This window comes from Falco cherrug, chromosome 8 (genome assembly GCF_023634085.1).
Source record: "Falco cherrug isolate bFalChe1 chromosome 8, bFalChe1.pri, whole genome shotgun sequence".
Classification (NCBI taxonomy): Eukaryota; Metazoa; Chordata; class Aves; order Falconiformes; family Falconidae; genus Falco; species Falco cherrug.
In genome coordinates this window covers 63,834,410-63,851,370 of record NC_073704.1, presented here as the reverse complement: position 1 = coordinate 63,851,370, position 16,961 = coordinate 63,834,410, and the positions used below count along the sequence as shown (strand labels likewise).

The window sequence follows — 16,961 nt, the reverse complement described above, 5'->3', positions numbered from 1 at the left end:
AAATTTTTAATTCACACCTTAAAAAAAGAAAAAAAGAAAAAAAAAACCTGAAGAGAACCATTACAACAAAACAAAATGAACTGGAGGTGCAGAGTCCTTTTATTGAGCTTGGCCAGAGAGGCATCCTGAAGTGTGTGCTGCAAAGGTACAGCCTTGGTTAGGAAATGCTCTCAAGTTCTTTGAAGTCCTTTTATCAGTTCGTATGACAGAAATGTTAAATATACTTATTGCTGGATTCACTGTCCTAGATTTTGAACAGTCAATAAATATTTCACAAGTGAGCAGGGCACTGTTAGCAGTAACGGTGATGAATGTTCTTCATTGTGACAGGTCACTCTGAGGCTGTTGTAAGGAAACAGCGGTTCCTCCTGGAAAACAGAAGATCGTCGGGCACTGCCAGCTTGGGCTGTCAGCTGAGCAGGGCTCAGACATAAATCCTTAGCAGTGCTCCTCTCATGCAGCTGTTACAGCACTGCTGGTATTCAGCTTGTGTAGCTGTTACATTGTATTTACCTCTTTAACTCTGTTTGGTTTATCTTGATTAATTTTGTGTTCTTTGCTTTACTTAACAACTCCAAAATGCATCTCACCCAGGGCTATACATTCAGGCTGCAGTGTAGAAATGATACAAGACTGAAATCCCTTTCTGTCTGTATCCTCCTGCAGCCGCTGTTACAGTTCACCTCTGTTAATCAGTAGAACCAAGTGATGCATTTCCAATGTCCTGTTACATTTATGTATAGTAGAAAATGGGCATCTTCTACCCTCTCTCTATTTGCTTTCTGGTACCTGTACAGCAGGTGCCACAGAAAATTGCCCTTCGGTCACTAAGTAGGAATTTTAATCAGTTGGACAATTTGCTTATGTCTCATGTTCATGAGAACTAACTGTCTTTTGATATTTTAGTTGTCTTTTAAAGGATGAGCTTAAGTAATCAGCTTAAAGGGATTCATTTAGGGTAACGTACAGCTTTTAATTAATACATGCCTGAAAGTGAACAATATTGGCTTTAAGAAGAATTAATTGTAAGGTCTCTAAGCAATTATCTAATCTGTCTAGAATCTTATGTTCTTTTTTGAAGAGACGGGTTATGTGGGGTCGCAGTGAAAGAGCTGAGGCTCGCAGTCAAGGGCACTTGGACTCTGCTCTGTTTGCATTGCTTACAAAAGAAGTCTATATCTATTGCCCCATCCCTATTCCTGGTATCTCTTTTTTAATGGACAGAATTAATTCTGTATCTCGTTTGGCTGAGAGTAGGTGGGAACTTCCCCCACATAATATATTGTATTAAGTGTCACTGAGCCCAGATGTTGATCAGGATTAGTTACCTGCACAGCATTGTAATGCATTCACTGTTATCCCTGCACGAGGCTCCAACAGGTCTTAGGGAGACTCCTCTCCAGAAAGGTGTCATCCGCCTCTGCCGTGGCTGTCGGTGGTGCAGGGAAGCGCAGTGTGTCTGAAACAGAGTCATAGAGGGACTGTCAGCAGCTGTAAGCAGTTGGTCATTCTGATGTGGAGGTCAATAGTCTTAATTTTAAGTGAAGAACTTGAAATCTTTCTTACTTTCAGATCATAGCATGCTCTATCGAAGTCAAGTTGCTTGTGTCCTAACCCCAAAGAAGAAGTACAAAATATAATGGTTTTAATCTTCTTGGGAGGGAAGGCAGAATTACTTGCTAAGTTACGCCTCGGAATCACCCAGTATTCCCTAGGCAGTCTTTTTTGTGATGGTGAATCCTCTAAAAGAGCACTACTGTCACCTCTAGCTCCTGCCAGTTATTCTTATTCATGCAAATCCTAACAGTTGCTATTAACTACCATTTTAATTAACACTTTAAATAGTTCTCTCTTTTTACCTGGCTGAGCAGCAGTGAGCAGAGCAAAAGGACCGCCGTCACTTTCCACCAGCACATCTTCCCAGTGTGAGCTGTCACTTCGGCTGCAGGACCAGCCTTGGGCAGAGGAGGTAGGGAGAGCCCCAAACAGAACTTCCCAAGCTTCAGCTAGATTTTTATAGACTGCACTCTCTTTATCTGCATCAGCTGTCAGTCATTACAGGACCAAAGTTCACTTCAGAGCAAGAGGGGATTACAAAGTTAGCATCTGCTGGAGCGATCTGGTTCAAGGCCTGTCTGTCTAGCTAATGATTTACTCTTCTTCCACTTGTACTTTGTCTGGGCAGCTTACCCCTTGTGCCAACTGTTCCCTTTTTTAAAATCTAGCTAACATGTTACCAGAACTTCATGGTGTCTTTGCAAGAAAAAAGGTGGCCAGTCCAAAGTCTGGAAAAAATCAAAAAAGCCGTGACCTTATTTAGCTTCTGTGACAGTCAGTGTGTGCAGCATTGAGCCTGTCAGCTGCAGGTACATATTGCCTTACCAAGCTTATCTGAAGCAGAAAATGATGCTTTTGATTCTGCTTCTCATTCCTGGTACATGAAAGAATCACAGGGAAGTTACTTAACCTTCCTTCCCGCTGCACACACTGTACCCAAAAAGCGGTTGTAATGCTTTTCAGATGGATTTTGGAATGAAAAAAGAATCTTATAATTGATAAATAAGAGACCTCTTCTTCCAGGGATGCTAATGTGTAGATAAAGATAATAATCTCTGGATAGCTAATCCCAAAAGTAGACGAGACTGCTGCAAGGGTTTTCTGGAGCTGAGTTGCTCCATGTGACAAGACTATGGCTTTTTTAGATGAACTGTCTCTGCTGTAGTCTGCCTCCGTCCCTCACAGCGTAACTCACACTTAGCCTTCTAAACGGTGCCAACAACTATTGATGTGGATGGGCAGTTTGTGTATAGGAGGAATCTTAATTTTTTTGTATCATGAAATGAGATGCCTGGAGAAAAGAACGTATAAGAAGAACTGTCTATTACCTCATGTTTTCTATAATCTTCTCAGTTTACAAATGTTGGGACAAGTGGGAGAAGCGTACGTCTGATATTACCAGTCTGTAAATGGACCTTACTGGTACCTGCTGCTGCTCCTCCTCTGTGAGATCTTGTGCATCTGGCTCCCACATCCATCCCATGTATGCCGAATCTGTCTGGTACAAGATTTTTGAGATTGAAGAGTACCATAAAGAGAATACCAGCTTGGTTGTGTCAAGTGTGTGCAGGGTTTGGAGCACGCTATGTTTTAAGTCACTTCAAGTAGGAAGGTACTGTATGAAATAGTGAGCTGTGTTTTAGCTAAATTGTACATACAAATCTGGATGTAATAGGCTACTGCTTCCTGTGATTGCTTCATATGGAGGCATAAGTGCCAGCGTGGAAGGCAAGTTACTTAGATTAAGATAATGCCATGTTGTTAGGTTCCTGTCCACAGATGACTACCCATTAGCCCAAACTTCACTGGGATTAAATAAATACCCTTCCTAGCATATTGTCTGCAACCTTTATTGGAAAATTTGTTCCTTTCCTTGGGTTTTTACACTCCTTCCTCTGCCATGTTTGTCTTGCTTCCCTGGGAAGAGGCATCAAAACCCTTCATTTTCACCTTCCTGGTTCTTAGGAAGGGAAGGAAATGGGACAGTAAATCATGGCACATCAAAGAGCCAAACTTCGAAATTTCTTTTACCTTTGGCTGTGAATTTCTCAGTTGTTTTTCCCATTTCTTTATGTGCATCTGAGTTCTAATTTCTGCTGTTTCCAGTAGGCACTGATACAGAACACAGAAAGGAAAGCAAGAGGCAGCAGCGATAGGCTTGACTTCATCTGTGGAGCACAGGATTTGAAATGACAGCTCTTTCACTTCTGACAGCACTGCCCTCTGCAAGTCATCATTTCTTAGCTTTTTTGGCTAGGTAAGTCTAGTACCTTGTGCAGCACATCAAACTTGTTGTGTGTCCTGGGTTACTAATAGCACCAGTGTATCCCTTTCAGGCAGAAGTCTGTTTACTCTGTGCAAAACACAGGGGGGAAAAAAAGAATAAAATGGAACCAATTGTTTCCATCTCGGCAAGTCTAGCATGCCAGTAAAAACCCACAGCAAAGATGCAGGTTGTAACAAAACAAAAAGACACAAGATGCTACTCTGTTGCCACTTTCAACATTTACCAAACGGAGAACAGAAATGATTAGACTGAAAAATTTTCAGCCACCTTGTTCAGATTCTGAAATGCCCAGGGGCTGGCCTGGCAATGCCAGACATCCAGCGGTAGCCATCCCTGCTGGTAACAGTTCCGCAGCTGGCTCCCTGCCAGGTGGGTGGCAGGGCCGGAGGACGGCTGGGCGGCGTTGCGCCAGGCCGGTGGCAGAGCAAAGGGCGAGGAGACCCTGCCTGCCTGCGCCTGGCTGCTGACGCTGCAGCGGGGCTGAGCCGCTGCTGCAGCACTGGCTGGGTGCGCTGCCTGGGGTGCAGGTCACCGGCTGTGAGGAAGCTGCTGCGCTGTTTACAGTTGTCTAGCAGCTGGTTCAGGCACGGTTCAGCTGTCTGTGAACAAGGACAGAGACCTCGGGAGAGAGACCAAGAGGAGCTACTCGCCTTCGGCAGAGCTGGTGACTCAAAATGCGGTGGAAAAACAAGCGTTTAGTGAAGCTACTGACGTTGAAGTTCACATGCACTATTGTTTAGGCTGCCCATCAGCTGCTGTGGGTGCTCTTGGAGCCTACATAAGCAGGCCGCCAGTAAGGCTTTGAATAAAGTCTGACTCCAGATGTCTTTCCCAGCTCTTGCAATTATAGTAGCCACTTGGTTGCTCTCTGCTTGCTTAAGCTGCCTAGAAAATACCAACAAACTGAAATGCAGAGTTAAATTTAAGCACAGAATATTTTTAGCGCTGGATGATTTGTATTACTCCTGCTTATGCCAACCTCAGACCGTACTTGGAGTAAACACGAGCAGAAGGAACAGCCTTAAGACTGAGCTTAGTGTGCTTTTAAAAACATGTGCTAAGAGCCCTAAAAAAGCATTCAGCTCTAAAAATTGCATACCCCTCAACTTCCTGCAGCGAGAGACTGAGCATCCTTGTCCTCCAGACAGCCCAGCCTTGAGCACACTGAGAAACTTAACACAGGGAAACATCCCTCCTGCCCTGCGGATCAGACTCTCAGTACCAGCTACAGGAAGAGCACAATGGAGAGATAAATGTGTTGCTTTGCATGTGGCATAAGCTTGAGACAGTCAGCTGGATGAAAGGGACAAAAAAAAAGGATAAAGGAACCAGCTCAGTGTTCTGGAGTTTGAAGAATGAAGCTTGTTTGTATACTGAAGAGCCACAGCATGAGTTTCTTTGTCACATACTTAAGTAGCTTTATTACTAGCATTTGTTTTTAAGTAACATTCAGGTATTCAACAGTCTTGTTTCTCCTGGTAGTTTCCAAGAAGCTTCTAATCCAGCCTATTAACACTAATCAGGTATCAGAGTTGCAGTTAATCATCCAAATAGCATTAGTTAATATAGAATCACAGAACAGCTCAGGCTGGAAGGGACCCTGAAAGATTGTCCGGTCCAGCCTTTTGTGGGAAGGTACCCCAGATGAGGTTAGCTGGCACCCTGTCCTTGAAAACCTCCAGCTGGGGCCTCCCACCACATCCCTGGGGAGGTTATTCCAGTAACTGATTATTCCCACAGCAAGAAGAACTCCTTTCTTACACTGTAATGAAACCTCTCCTGGTGCAGCTTGTACCTGTTGCCCTTTGTCTTCTGCACAGGTCTCCTTGTGAAAAGTGAGCCTGTGTACAGAAGTCAAGGTCCCCATTCAGTCCTGAGCCATCAGCCAGCTCAGGCAGTTCTGGTCAATACCAAATCAGGTGGACTATTTGTTTTTCACAGACCTCGAGGCCAGAGTGGAAAGAAGTGGCCAGTGATGGAACGACAAATGCAGCAACGAGCTGTTATTTCATACCATCTCCAGCTGAAGGCAGTCCTCACTACACCAGTCGTACTGACAAATGTTCAAAGGAATGGTAGTCACAAAGGCTGGAAATGCTCTAAGATAAAAATATCTGGACATACAGAACTTTAGCCTGATTATCTCCCTGTACAGAGTGATCCAGACAGGGATTTGATCCCGCTCACCTGAACCATCTTAAGACATAGACTTCACACAAAGTCATGGAGCAAAGTTAAAGTTTATTCGACAAGACTTATCTCCCTTTTAATACCCTTCCAGTCATGTGAACAAGCTTAGCAACACCGAGCTGATAATACAGTGAGGTAAGTCTCATTAACTTCGTTACTGGTCATTTTCATAGTCAGCGGGGTTCTTCCTCTTCAGTCGCTCAAACTCTTGTGTTCCCCAGGAATACAAGAGGTAGCCTCCCACAAAGGCTGCAAAGGAAAGGGGACACTCAGAAGTCGCCCTGCAATACACACACCCCAGAGCAGCTTCAGCCACCGCGCCTGTGACGAGGCAGCGTTACACAAGGCCCCCGGTGCAGAGGCGCCAGCCCCGCGCTCCCCCATCCCCAAACTGCCGGTGCTGCGGGGAAATACCCGGGAGCTCGGCCCGGGCCGCGCCTGAGCCGCCCCCTGCTACTCACGGGGCGCCACCTTGAAGACCTGGGAGCTGAAGCGGCGCCAGATGTTGGGCAGCCCGTGCGAGAGGACGTTGGGGAAGGCTCGCTGCTCGAAAGGCGACAGGCTGTAGGTGATGACATGGCGAACCCGCGCCAGGTTACCGAAGTGAAGGCCCATGGCGCCCCGGTGTCACCTTCCTCAGTGGGGCTGCAGCCGCCGCCTCCCCCGGAAGCGGATCCTCCGCGGCCGCTTCCGCTTCCGGCGCCCACGCCGCCTCACGCGCTCGCGGGGGGGCCAGGCCGCTGCCGCTGGCCCTCTGAAATCACAGTTTATATACGAGAGTTGTCACCGTTTAGTCCTGGTGATTAGATTATTAATCAAGGGCGAGTCGGCAGCGCCTCGCTGGGCGGGGGGCGCCTCACGGGAGCGTGCCCGCAGCCTCTCGGTGCTGAGCACGAGCCGCTCAGCAGGCAAGGCCGCATGTCTGTGGTGCTCCTGTTCCCTACCTCTGCAGCAAGAGGGCTTGAATATTAACATTATTATTAGAGTGTGTATTGCTGCAGGCTAAAGGTGCTGTAGCAGCACAAAGCTGCCTTGGAGAACATGGTCTCAACCTTTAACCTGTTGCTGAGGTTACATATTTCTGAAGCTGCTTGTAGCTGACCCAAAACCATGGTTTCTTTAGCTTGACTTCAGCACTTTGTCTTAAATAGGGTTTTCCATTTGTGTCAAGGAAGGAATTAAGAAAGAATTCACTTTATTTCCCTTCTTGGCAGCTCGGTGAAGCTGAATTCCCACTGTTTGAAAGGGATTACTGTGAATAGCGCCACATTAGGCAATTTGAATTAAACCTATCAAACAGCGTTGGCCAGAGGCTGGGATGTTTTTTGTTTGACATTGAGATATTTGTATTTATTTCAAATGAACCTTCAATTAGAGCCAGAACAAGCACAAACTTTAGTTCAATGGTTCCAGGCTAACGCAAGCTTCACTTAGGAACTTAATTTTTAAAGCAGCTATATGACTGTTAGCCGGATGGCACTGCACCTCCATGGAGCAATTCAGACTTTGAGAAGCATCATAGCAACACTGACTGGTTGGCAAATGAGCAGGTGAACCATAGTCACAGTACAGGAAAACCACACAGCGTCCCCTCGGGTGGATCCTTTCCCTGCCAGGCTGAACTCCCAGCCCCAGGCCAAGCCCTGGGGAGCCAGGATCTAAGGCAGGGTCTGGTTAGGTGGTTTAATTGTAGAAAGTTAAGGCATTTATGTATCAATGCATTAGCAAGTCATCATTTTAAGGGCTAATCTTAACAAGTTTTAAAAGATTGCGCTGCTCCACATCCTTTTATTGAAAAAAACCCCAAACAACCCCAAACAAACAGACAAACCACAAAACCACACCCTACGAAAGCTGGGCTTTTTTTTTGTGCATGAGCCCCATCTAAAGCTCACCTAGCTTGGGTCCCCAGTGTGAAACCACCATTTTTGACACAACTCTTAAAATTAGAAGAGTTTAGGAGAAAATAAATTGATCATAGTAAAAATCTGGTTTGGAAACATCTAGCATTAAGGCGCCATTACCTACAATTTTATTGCCAGAGGAAGTGAGGTTATGTCCCCACACTTTCAGACTACTAAACCAATTTAATAGCATTTAAATAAACTATTTTAAAATGGGCTTCTAAAGCCCTTTCTTATTTTTTTATGCTGACAACATTGAACATTTCATAATTCAGAAGCAAGTGGTGGTGTAGTACCACCTGTAGAATCCTGTGCCCATGAACAGCTTGTGCTTTGCTCTTGAACTAGATCAAGCCTTTCCATTTTTAACAGCTCACCCACAAGCTGTGCCGGTTCTTACTCAAATAGTTCAGTTACTTAAGTTTTCACAAGTTACGACACAGCCATCCTTCAATTCTTACCACTCTTCACTGAGAAAGCCCAAAGAAGAAAAGCAAGAAGCAACCTTGTAACTTTTTTACAGAGCTGTGAGGAAGAGTTGTCTTCTTGCCTGGGGGAACTGGAAACACGGTAGGGAAAAAGAATGAAAACCTGAGAAAGTAATTTTAACATTAACAACTTTCTTCTCTTCCTAGACACTTGCTGGAAACTTCATGCAAAAGGTGTCTTTATCTAGAGGAAGACTATCAGGCGTTGAATATAAGTGGTATGCATGATAGACATTTATTTATCTAAATTTATAACAAAGCAGCTTAAAATAGACGTCTGGTAGTTGAAACCTCTTCCACATTTTAAATGCAAAATTATTCCAATAAAAAGATTTTAAATTTAATTTCACATTCTAGAAAGGCTGAGTGGCTACAAAAATAAGTGCTATGATGTAAACACCTTCTACTAACTCCATGCTAAATCATAACTGATCTTATAGAGCTATTAGAATTTCACAAACAGTATTCTGTTGATTATAGCTACAGATACTTTGAGAATACAAAAATTACCAAAACCAGAGTAAAACCAAGCAGGATTCACCCACTAACGACAAGTGCACTTTGTAGCTATCATATCTTCATACTCTTTGTAGACTATGGAGCCATCAGGCTCTATGGTCAGGACACTCAGTGGGCTGTATTCCGCAGGAACACAGGAGGGCCTTGGAACAGATGAGTCCAGTTTCTCATATATTATGTTCTGCACCATTGTGTGCACTGGAGAGCCGTAACGATGCCCGACAACCCTTGGGCAGTCACCTTTGCAATACTGAGGGCTGTACCGGTGTGGTGCTATTATCCATTTGTCCCATTTTAGTTGGCTAAAACTTAGACTGAAGCTGTGAAGCTCACACTCATTTTGAGGGAACAGAAACTGTTTGAAATATTCACTCAAATTGTAAAGTGGAGTTGCTGGCGCTTCTTTCAGGCTCTCATCTCTTCGCTGTCGAGAGGCCCTTTTACCCTGTGAATTCTCTTTTCCTTTGTCACCTGTAACATCAACAAGCGGATTGTTCCTTTGCCTGGGCTGCACTGGGTTTTTCCTTCTGTGTCTAAGTGAGTTCCACCTGTGATAAGCTTGTTCACTGGTATCATTCAGATAAAGAAGAAGAGAAGGGGGAACCAGTGCCATATTAATGGGATTTTCCAGTTTAGTGTTCTGTTGTGGATCACCCATCAGACAAGTGAAGTTCACAGCCATATGAATATTCCTCCTGTTAGTGGCAATTAGAGGCTGGAGAAAAGAAGTCACATCAATCTCAACCCACTTGCGTTTTCTAACTTCAAAGTGCAGGCTAAAAGCTATAGAGTGTGAAATGCTGGGACATATTTGGCTGGAAAAATCATGCTCCTTAACAGATAAATGGCACATGCATGTAGTGGAAGAAGAAACAGGAACTGACGTGTCAAAGGTATAAAGCAAGACAGACTTGAGTAAGTGCTCCAAGGCAGTAAGACGATCCAGGTTGAAGAGTAAATCCGCTGAGTGAACATCTCCTGAGAAGGGAAACAAAATCTTGTAGAGTTACTGCATCTTATTTTTTCACCTAGACATAAATAACAGCCATGTAGCAGGTAAGTAGAAATAATTCAGCAGCAGCAGAAACCAGCTTAGTTGCCCTCCCTTACTTTTATTGTATGGAACTTCTACTTTGGTCAGGGACAGAAGACGTAAAAGTCAAGTGGCAACAAAACCAAGAAACCCATGATGAAGAGTTATTAGGATTCGTTTCATTAAAAAAAAAAAAACAAACCAACTACAGGAGGAAGTTAGCAGTTGTCTTTTCAGCATTGGTATGGGGAAACAGAAACTAGATTATACAAGTCATGAAATGAAATAGCTAGTTTTAAAGTGAGTGCTTTCAGAGCTTTTTAGCATTAACTCTGGTTATTCTTTCTTATATTTTTCCTATTTAAATCTTTTGACCAGCAGCTGCCAGCAAGTCTGAATAATAGCAAGGCAGAAAGTTATTTATTAGCACTACTAAAAAAATATTATCATTCTTTCATGCACATCACTTTGCTTCTCTCACAAAACAGGACCAGAGTTTCCAAGTTATTCTGAAAGCACATTTGTCTCATTAATCTCTACTGTAAGATACACTGCTCTTATCTTTTCCCCCACAATGTTAAAATTTTTCTGGCATTCTTTCAGTTTGCTCCAGTTTCCATCTTGCTTTGAGACTGATAAACCCATTTCCCGGCCTGTTTTCCAGATGTGGACATAGCATGTGTTTAACATATTGCTTTTTTACTACTCACCACTGTATTTTTTCTGTAAATAAGAAACTGTTCTTTTTCGACCACTAATGCATTAAGCGATCTCTTCAGACTTACATAGGCCAAAATAATAAGCAATCAAATGAGGGCTCTGTAGACCCTGCTAAACTTTTTATTTCCTACATTAATGAATTTTTCTAAAATCATGAATCTGAATATCCTCAATAATTGTAGGAAATTGGTTCAGATTCAGGCTGCTGCTTTAATTACTACCACATTTAGAATATATAATCACAAGATTAACTGTTAATTCTGAGTATGTTTCTGAATCAGTAGATTATACTATGCCAGGAAAATATAGTCATAAACATAGCTTGGTTATTTTATTTTTCCATAGCGAATACCCCTTAACTGAACCTCAGTCTCAAAGTGCTGTTACTGTGCACAGGTATGATGTTTGTGTTTAGAGTTATTTGTCTTTCTAAGTGAACAAAAATCCAAGTCAGAAGAACTCAGATCACTTGTCAGCAGTCGCATAAACAGAATTAAAGGCTGAGGATTTCTAGCTGCTATTGGTGTGGCCAGCCCACATTCAAGAAAGCCATGAAAGCATGGTAAGTTACAAAGTACCCAGCTACCCTGGATTTTCAGCCCTGAGCCTGACTTACAAGTAATTCTACTCTTCCCTTCAGGATAGTCACAAATTCCGGTTGTGATTCTTCCCCAGCAAACATACAAAGCAAGGGGAAGAGTCATCTGGCAATAGGAGTCTGGGAATTTGTTGTCTCATTACAGTGCTGTTTTTATTCCCTTGAAAAAAACAAAACCAATATGGGCAGTAGAAGGAAACATGGGGTTTTTTTTCCTATTTTCTTACTTAGAAGCGATTATCATTTTCTGTGACTCATGATGAGCCAGCCTGAAACATCAGCATCATCTTGAACATAGTACCATTTGTGTGGCATCTATGTCGAATGCCATTCAAGGAGAAGTAGGTTATGAAAAACACCTACAGTTTAAGAGAGGAGTTATCAGGATTAAGACAGCAACACATCTAAAGAAATACGGTATTTTTCTATTACACTGCAAGCACAGAACACATGGAAAACCCCCATTTAACCTTGGCAACTCAGTCTCTGCACACCTACCTTTCATGAGGTCCCTGTGGTGGTGCTTGCATTCAGAACATGGAGTGAAAAGTCGAACAGTGTTATAGATGTGGCTTTTGTTAACCTTTGGGATTCCCTCCTTCGTAGCAGACATCTTATACAGCCTTTTCATGTACCGAAGGGCTCTGGAATCTGGCTGTAGCCTGGTGGCCTCGCTTTCCCAGTTCTGGTGTCCCCGGTCAGACAGCACCTTGAGAAGAGGAGGCAAGAGAGCATATCCACGTCTCACACCTTTTGGCAGCTGCAGCAATGGATTTGGCTCACTGGCAGTATCCTCAGGGACTACCAGTATCCCAGAGGTCTTGTCAGAGACTACACTACCCCTGGAGCGGGGGGAACACTGGATGCTAGAAGAAAGCCAATGAAAACAGCAATAGAAGCAAACACAAATTCTCCAAGTACTCTCCATGTTCGTTAGGGCTACAGCCAAAAAAAAAATGCCTCCCCTAAAATATTCAAGGGGGGGGGGGGAGGGGGGGGGAAAAGAGTACTGGAGCCCCAGCCCTTATATATGTTGCAGCTGTGGAATGGGAGGGAGGTTTCATTCTGATTAGAAACCAAAGAGAAAGATCTGCAGCTGGCTACTGAAACCATATGCCTGTTTGCATTTAGGCTACAGCCTTTGCCTATGAAAGTATATTATAAACAAAATCCTTATTCAGAGAGTTAACCGTTTTCACGTGGTAAACAACAAAACAAGAGCGCCAGCCTCCAGAGGGAGCTGGGGAGACAAGCTGGTATTGGCTAGTCTAAGTCCCTGTTTATTTGCAGAAATCTATAGAGCTAAAATTTATTGCTTTTAGCAATAGTACACTAATGAAAAAAGAAAGAAACATTTCATTTTCTGTTGACGTGTTTCTCACATTTCATGTCTCTGTAGACAGTAATATCCACTTGAGAGAGAGGTAGCTGTGACTATAGTACCATCAGATTTGTTTTCATTCCAGCACGCAGCACATGTTTAGCTCAGGTAAGGCATCCAAAAAGCAGAGTGCTTTTTCAGTCAGTATCAGATCTCTGTGGAGTGTGCTCCAAAAGACTCCAAACAGAGTAATATTGACTGCATCAAAAGTACTCAAAACTCTTGTAGCTGAGCATAACTAAAAGGATGGGGAGGTTAGTCTTATTTAATTAGGAAAATATGGGCTGGGGTGGGGAAATCTGTTTTCATGACAGTTGTTTTTAATTAGACCTATGCTATTGGTAATCTAGTGAAATGTCACCCATAATCCAATTTACACATCTTAAGGCTTCTGAGTAAGGATTGCTTGTTTGGAGAGTGTTTGATTCACTTACAAAAATGGCAGTGTGGCATTCTTTGATTTGGGGTGGAAGGTTAATTCCAGTAACAACCTAGAATATGAAACAATATAACTTTTTTGCAAGATTTCTCAAAGCTGATTTGATCAGAATGAGAGTGGGATACTGTTACTTCTAAGATCAGCTATGTTTAAACTGTGATTAATAAGGTGATCTGTACTTTGATTAGTTTTAAAAATATATCCTTCGGTCAGGCTTGCTCGCACTGAACAAGCTCATCTTCTCTCTCCCTTCTGGGTTTGAATTAGTCCCACTTCACATGAGTTTCCATCAAATGTAACTATAGTTTCTGCTGTTCCATGGCCACTTAAGCTGCCTTCTAACCCTACCCTCTTCCACAAACCAAATGTGCATTCCTGCTCTCTCCTTTGCACTGGTTTTTGATGTTACCAGATCTTGTGGTGGGTCCAGCCAGGGAGCTGAAACGGTAGGAAAATAATCCAACAAAAAGTGAATATTTGCTTTACCTTGCTGAAACCACAGGACTGCTAAGAAAAACTAAGCCTATCTTGAATAATTCAGGGATCAACAGGACATGAGTGGTACTTGTGGATGCTAAAGGCAGAGCGAATCCTGAACTATTATTCCATACGGTGAGTGCTGAAATAATCTTACATATCCTTATATATATACTGCACTGAAGAGGGTATTGTTAAATATGTAGCTTTGGAAAATTGTATTAAAGTAGAATGAAAAGTTCATGAAACAGGTGGAAGGACACAGAGATTTTTAACTGCAGATTTAAACCTAGCCCTGACTAGAGATACCCCCTCTTTTGCATAATCTAGTGGCCTGACCGTAAAACTCATCCACATTTATTAGCTGTCTTGTTGGAAACGTAAGTGGAGAAGTCAAAGTCCCAATATATCCAACTTGAACCGATATATCAGGCACTTTCACTGACTGTAATGACAGGGAGAAACCTAGTACAAACTGCCTCATGCTCTGTTGGCCAAGGCTGGGAGCTGCTGTAGTGATGGCTGGAGGGCCATCAACACAACTGCTTCTCATCTCATCCTCAAGCATAATGCTGATTAGCATCCTGTGGTGCTTTGGTGTAGAAGAAAGTTAGATCTTGTTTATTTTTCTTCATCCTGGTGTCCAACTCAGTTAGAGGCTGTGGAGGCTTTCAAAGGATCTTACAGCTAAGTTTTCACACTTTTAGCAACTTGTCGGTCTAGACCTGTGGAAATGTTGTCATTTGACAACAAATGTGGTCAGTTGATTAGACTGTGGCATGCTGACTCCTCAACCCTTTAGGAAATGTGATCGTTTTCAGTGCATAAATAGGAGCTAAAACACTCTGAGACTGGCTGTAGCAGTGCAAGGATTCTTAATGTTACTGAAGCCTTAGAGCCTTCCCATGAATGTATTTATAACTTTAGGCAGTTCTTCAGCAGGTTCTAATAAACTAGACTTCCTTTGCTCTGCAGTAGCCTGTAATAAAGAGGGACAAACCTGGAATTTATGTTGCCGTTGATTTTTTTGCTGTGAAACCCAGCTCCTCTGAACAGATTACTGATCCAGCACAGTCACAACAATCCCTACATGCAGAACTGAAGCCGAGCCACTTGCGGAGGAGTCAGGAGCTGGGGGAACGAACGAACGAGAAAAGAGAGAGCCCTGTAAGCCACACTCACTGCCAAAGCCAGTTTATCATCCCAACTGTGATTTTTTTACTGGATTTCAGGTTTCTTAATGCTTGGACACATTTGCTGAAGAGTTATAAATTGCAGCTATATTTGAGTGAAGATTCTGACATACTACAGTTGTAGGTAGTTCCAAATACATGTGCATAAACATTTCAGATATTAAAGAACTGTTTAGTAAAACATAATATCCAAGGAGATTAGTTTCATTGTATCTCTGTAAAATCCTGACCGTTATTAGATTGTTTGATAGTCTCATGTTTTATCTATCTGAAATATTTAGTCTATTATAATCATTAGTTTGTTGCAGCAGCAATTATATTTTCCTTTTTCCTCCTGGGAAACACTGAGTACCTAGTCTGTACTACCATAAACTAATAATAATTGTTAAATTCCTATAAAACAGAGCCGAAGAATGTTTAGCTTTGCCTTGTAGCTAATGACATTTGTTTGTTTCCACAAGGGAGCAAAAGCATTAATCATAGGTATAGCTGTTATGCCCTGATAAACAAAGTGTTTTAATTTTGGCTCACTGAGCTTATTCAGTGGACTTTGAAATATAAGAAGTATCAGGTGCTCTCTGCAGGGTCCATTAATAACGTTGCAGAAACTCGGCTAACTGCCCATGCAGAGTAACAGCTGAGTTGTGTGTCTGCTATACAGATGTGAGCTGTAGCGATTTCTAACAATTTAAAAAGAAGAAATGTTTTCTGTCACTTCTAATAGCTTCTTCCTGCCACAAACCAAAAAGATCAAACAAAATATTTTGAAGAACCGATGCATAGATACATATGTCATGGTTTGACAAGACAGAATCAGAGCTACAGAACTATGTACCACTGTTTTTATGACTACAGTGTAAAACAGAGATTTTTTTTGTCACTGATGGTAGCAGCCTATGCTCAAGTCAGCCCACTTTTATCTCCTTGATGATAACATCAGCAGCCCCTTAACCTGATGATAGCCAGAAGGTTGGGCTCCATTTTCCTCTCTGTTCCTAACTGCCTTCTTGTACCTGATTGTTACAGCAGTCTCCATCGTCTTATGTAGTCATACCTGCAATTTGAGCTGTTTTTCACAGACACAGTGGATGAGATTTTTCCTGTTTATCACACTTGTAATTGTCCCATGGAGGACTTATTTTCCTAGCTGAAAGGTCAGCCTTCTTGAAGAGCTTGGAAAAGAACTGAAACATCCTAGACGTAAACAGAAGCTGTGGCACTGATGGATAGATAGTTTATGAATTCCCTTTTTCTTGCAGACTACTACTACTACCTTTGCAGCTTTGCATGTATCTTTATATTTTAATTTACCGTCACTTTATCATTGTTTATAGAACCTAGAAATTTCCTTAATGGACTGTGAGCACATTTTCCTGGGTGCTGCATAAATACAGACTCAACTGCCCAGAGAGTTTGTGATCTAAATATAGGACAAGAGAAGGGACTTAGCATATGAATGATTATCTTGTATTTGTCGTCATTATAGAAGAGCAGAGTTTTAGGGCTTTAAAGAAGATTACATAAGAGCATTGCTGATTGCATCAGGGGCAGCATGAAGATCTTGTTTTAATTTAACAGGTGAACACTGGAAGCTGGCCCCATGAGAGGCTGTCGGCAGAGCACACTGGTATGCCCCTTACCTTACAGGGGTGCTCTGAGGATGAATATATATGAAACACTGTGAACCATTCAAGCACTAGGGTAATGCGAGTTTTGTAATGACCTGAAATAGATATGCACAGCTAGGTACACAGCCATGATCGTGACCATCTCAGATACCATTTGGTATCTGCAGGCTATGGCTGTAATAGGTAGGTTAGAAGCCAGCAGCAGTGATGATGTACTAAACAGTGTGGATTTTCCACAATAATCAGGTTTTAGAATCTGAAATAATGTAAAACTTCCAAATTTTAATTGTCTCAGTTCCTTAGGCAAGGGAAAAACCTGCATGAGGAGGACATGCCCAAAAGGGCCTTCCTCTTTGTTCACATGCCCACCGAGGTCCCCAAAGCATCAGGATGAGGAAAGATCGTTCCTGGGTGGCTGACTCCAGTGAGGAAGGTGAGAAGGGGAGGGAGATGAGCTTTGTGGTGTACCTGGCAGCGAGGAGCACTCAGAAATGAAGTACCTTGTCCCAGGCATGTCTCCCCCTTTCTTTATATCTGAAGAGAACTG

General features: G+C 42.7%; 3 protein-coding genes and 1 long non-coding RNA gene across 4 annotated transcripts; 1 reads left to right on the top strand and 3 right to left on the bottom strand.

The window, feature by feature from the left end:
* Positions 1-83: 83 nt before the first annotated feature.
* Positions 84-2,006, bottom strand: LEAP2 (liver enriched antimicrobial peptide 2). The gene is made up of 3 exons (XM_005440679.2): positions 1,860-2,006; positions 1,329-1,459; positions 84-368 (listed from the first exon to the last, which is right to left on the bottom strand). Exons 1-3 carry the CDS (start codon positions 1,914-1,916, stop codon positions 332-334), a joined length of 225 nt encoding a protein of 74 aa, XP_005440736.1. The 5' UTR covers positions 1,917-2,006; the 3' UTR covers positions 84-331.
* A 142-nt stretch (positions 2,007-2,148) lies between these two features.
* Positions 2,149-5,939, top strand: LOC114016270 (uncharacterized). The gene is made up of 3 exons (XR_003560655.2): positions 2,149-3,169; positions 3,664-3,814; positions 5,786-5,939. It is a non-coding gene; the product is annotated as an uncharacterized LOC114016270 (long non-coding RNA).
* Positions 5,940-6,065: 126 nt separating this feature from the next.
* LOC102060081 (cytochrome b-c1 complex subunit 8) lies at positions 6,066-6,716 on the bottom strand. The gene is made up of 2 exons (XM_055719203.1): positions 6,496-6,716; positions 6,066-6,283 (listed from the first exon to the last, which is right to left on the bottom strand). Exons 1-2 carry the CDS (start codon positions 6,647-6,649, stop codon positions 6,189-6,191), a joined length of 249 nt encoding a protein of 82 aa, XP_055575178.1. The 5' UTR covers positions 6,650-6,716; the 3' UTR covers positions 6,066-6,188.
* Positions 6,717-7,855: 1,139 nt separating this feature from the next.
* GDF9 (growth differentiation factor 9) lies at positions 7,856-12,904 on the bottom strand. The gene is made up of 2 exons (XM_005440678.3): positions 11,795-12,904; positions 7,856-9,923 (listed from the first exon to the last, which is right to left on the bottom strand). The coding sequence occupies exons 1-2, from the start codon at positions 12,222-12,224 to the stop codon at positions 8,971-8,973; spliced, it is 1,383 nt and encodes a 460-aa protein (XP_005440735.1). The 5' UTR covers positions 12,225-12,904; the 3' UTR covers positions 7,856-8,970.
* Positions 12,905-16,961: the final 4,057 nt, after the last annotated feature.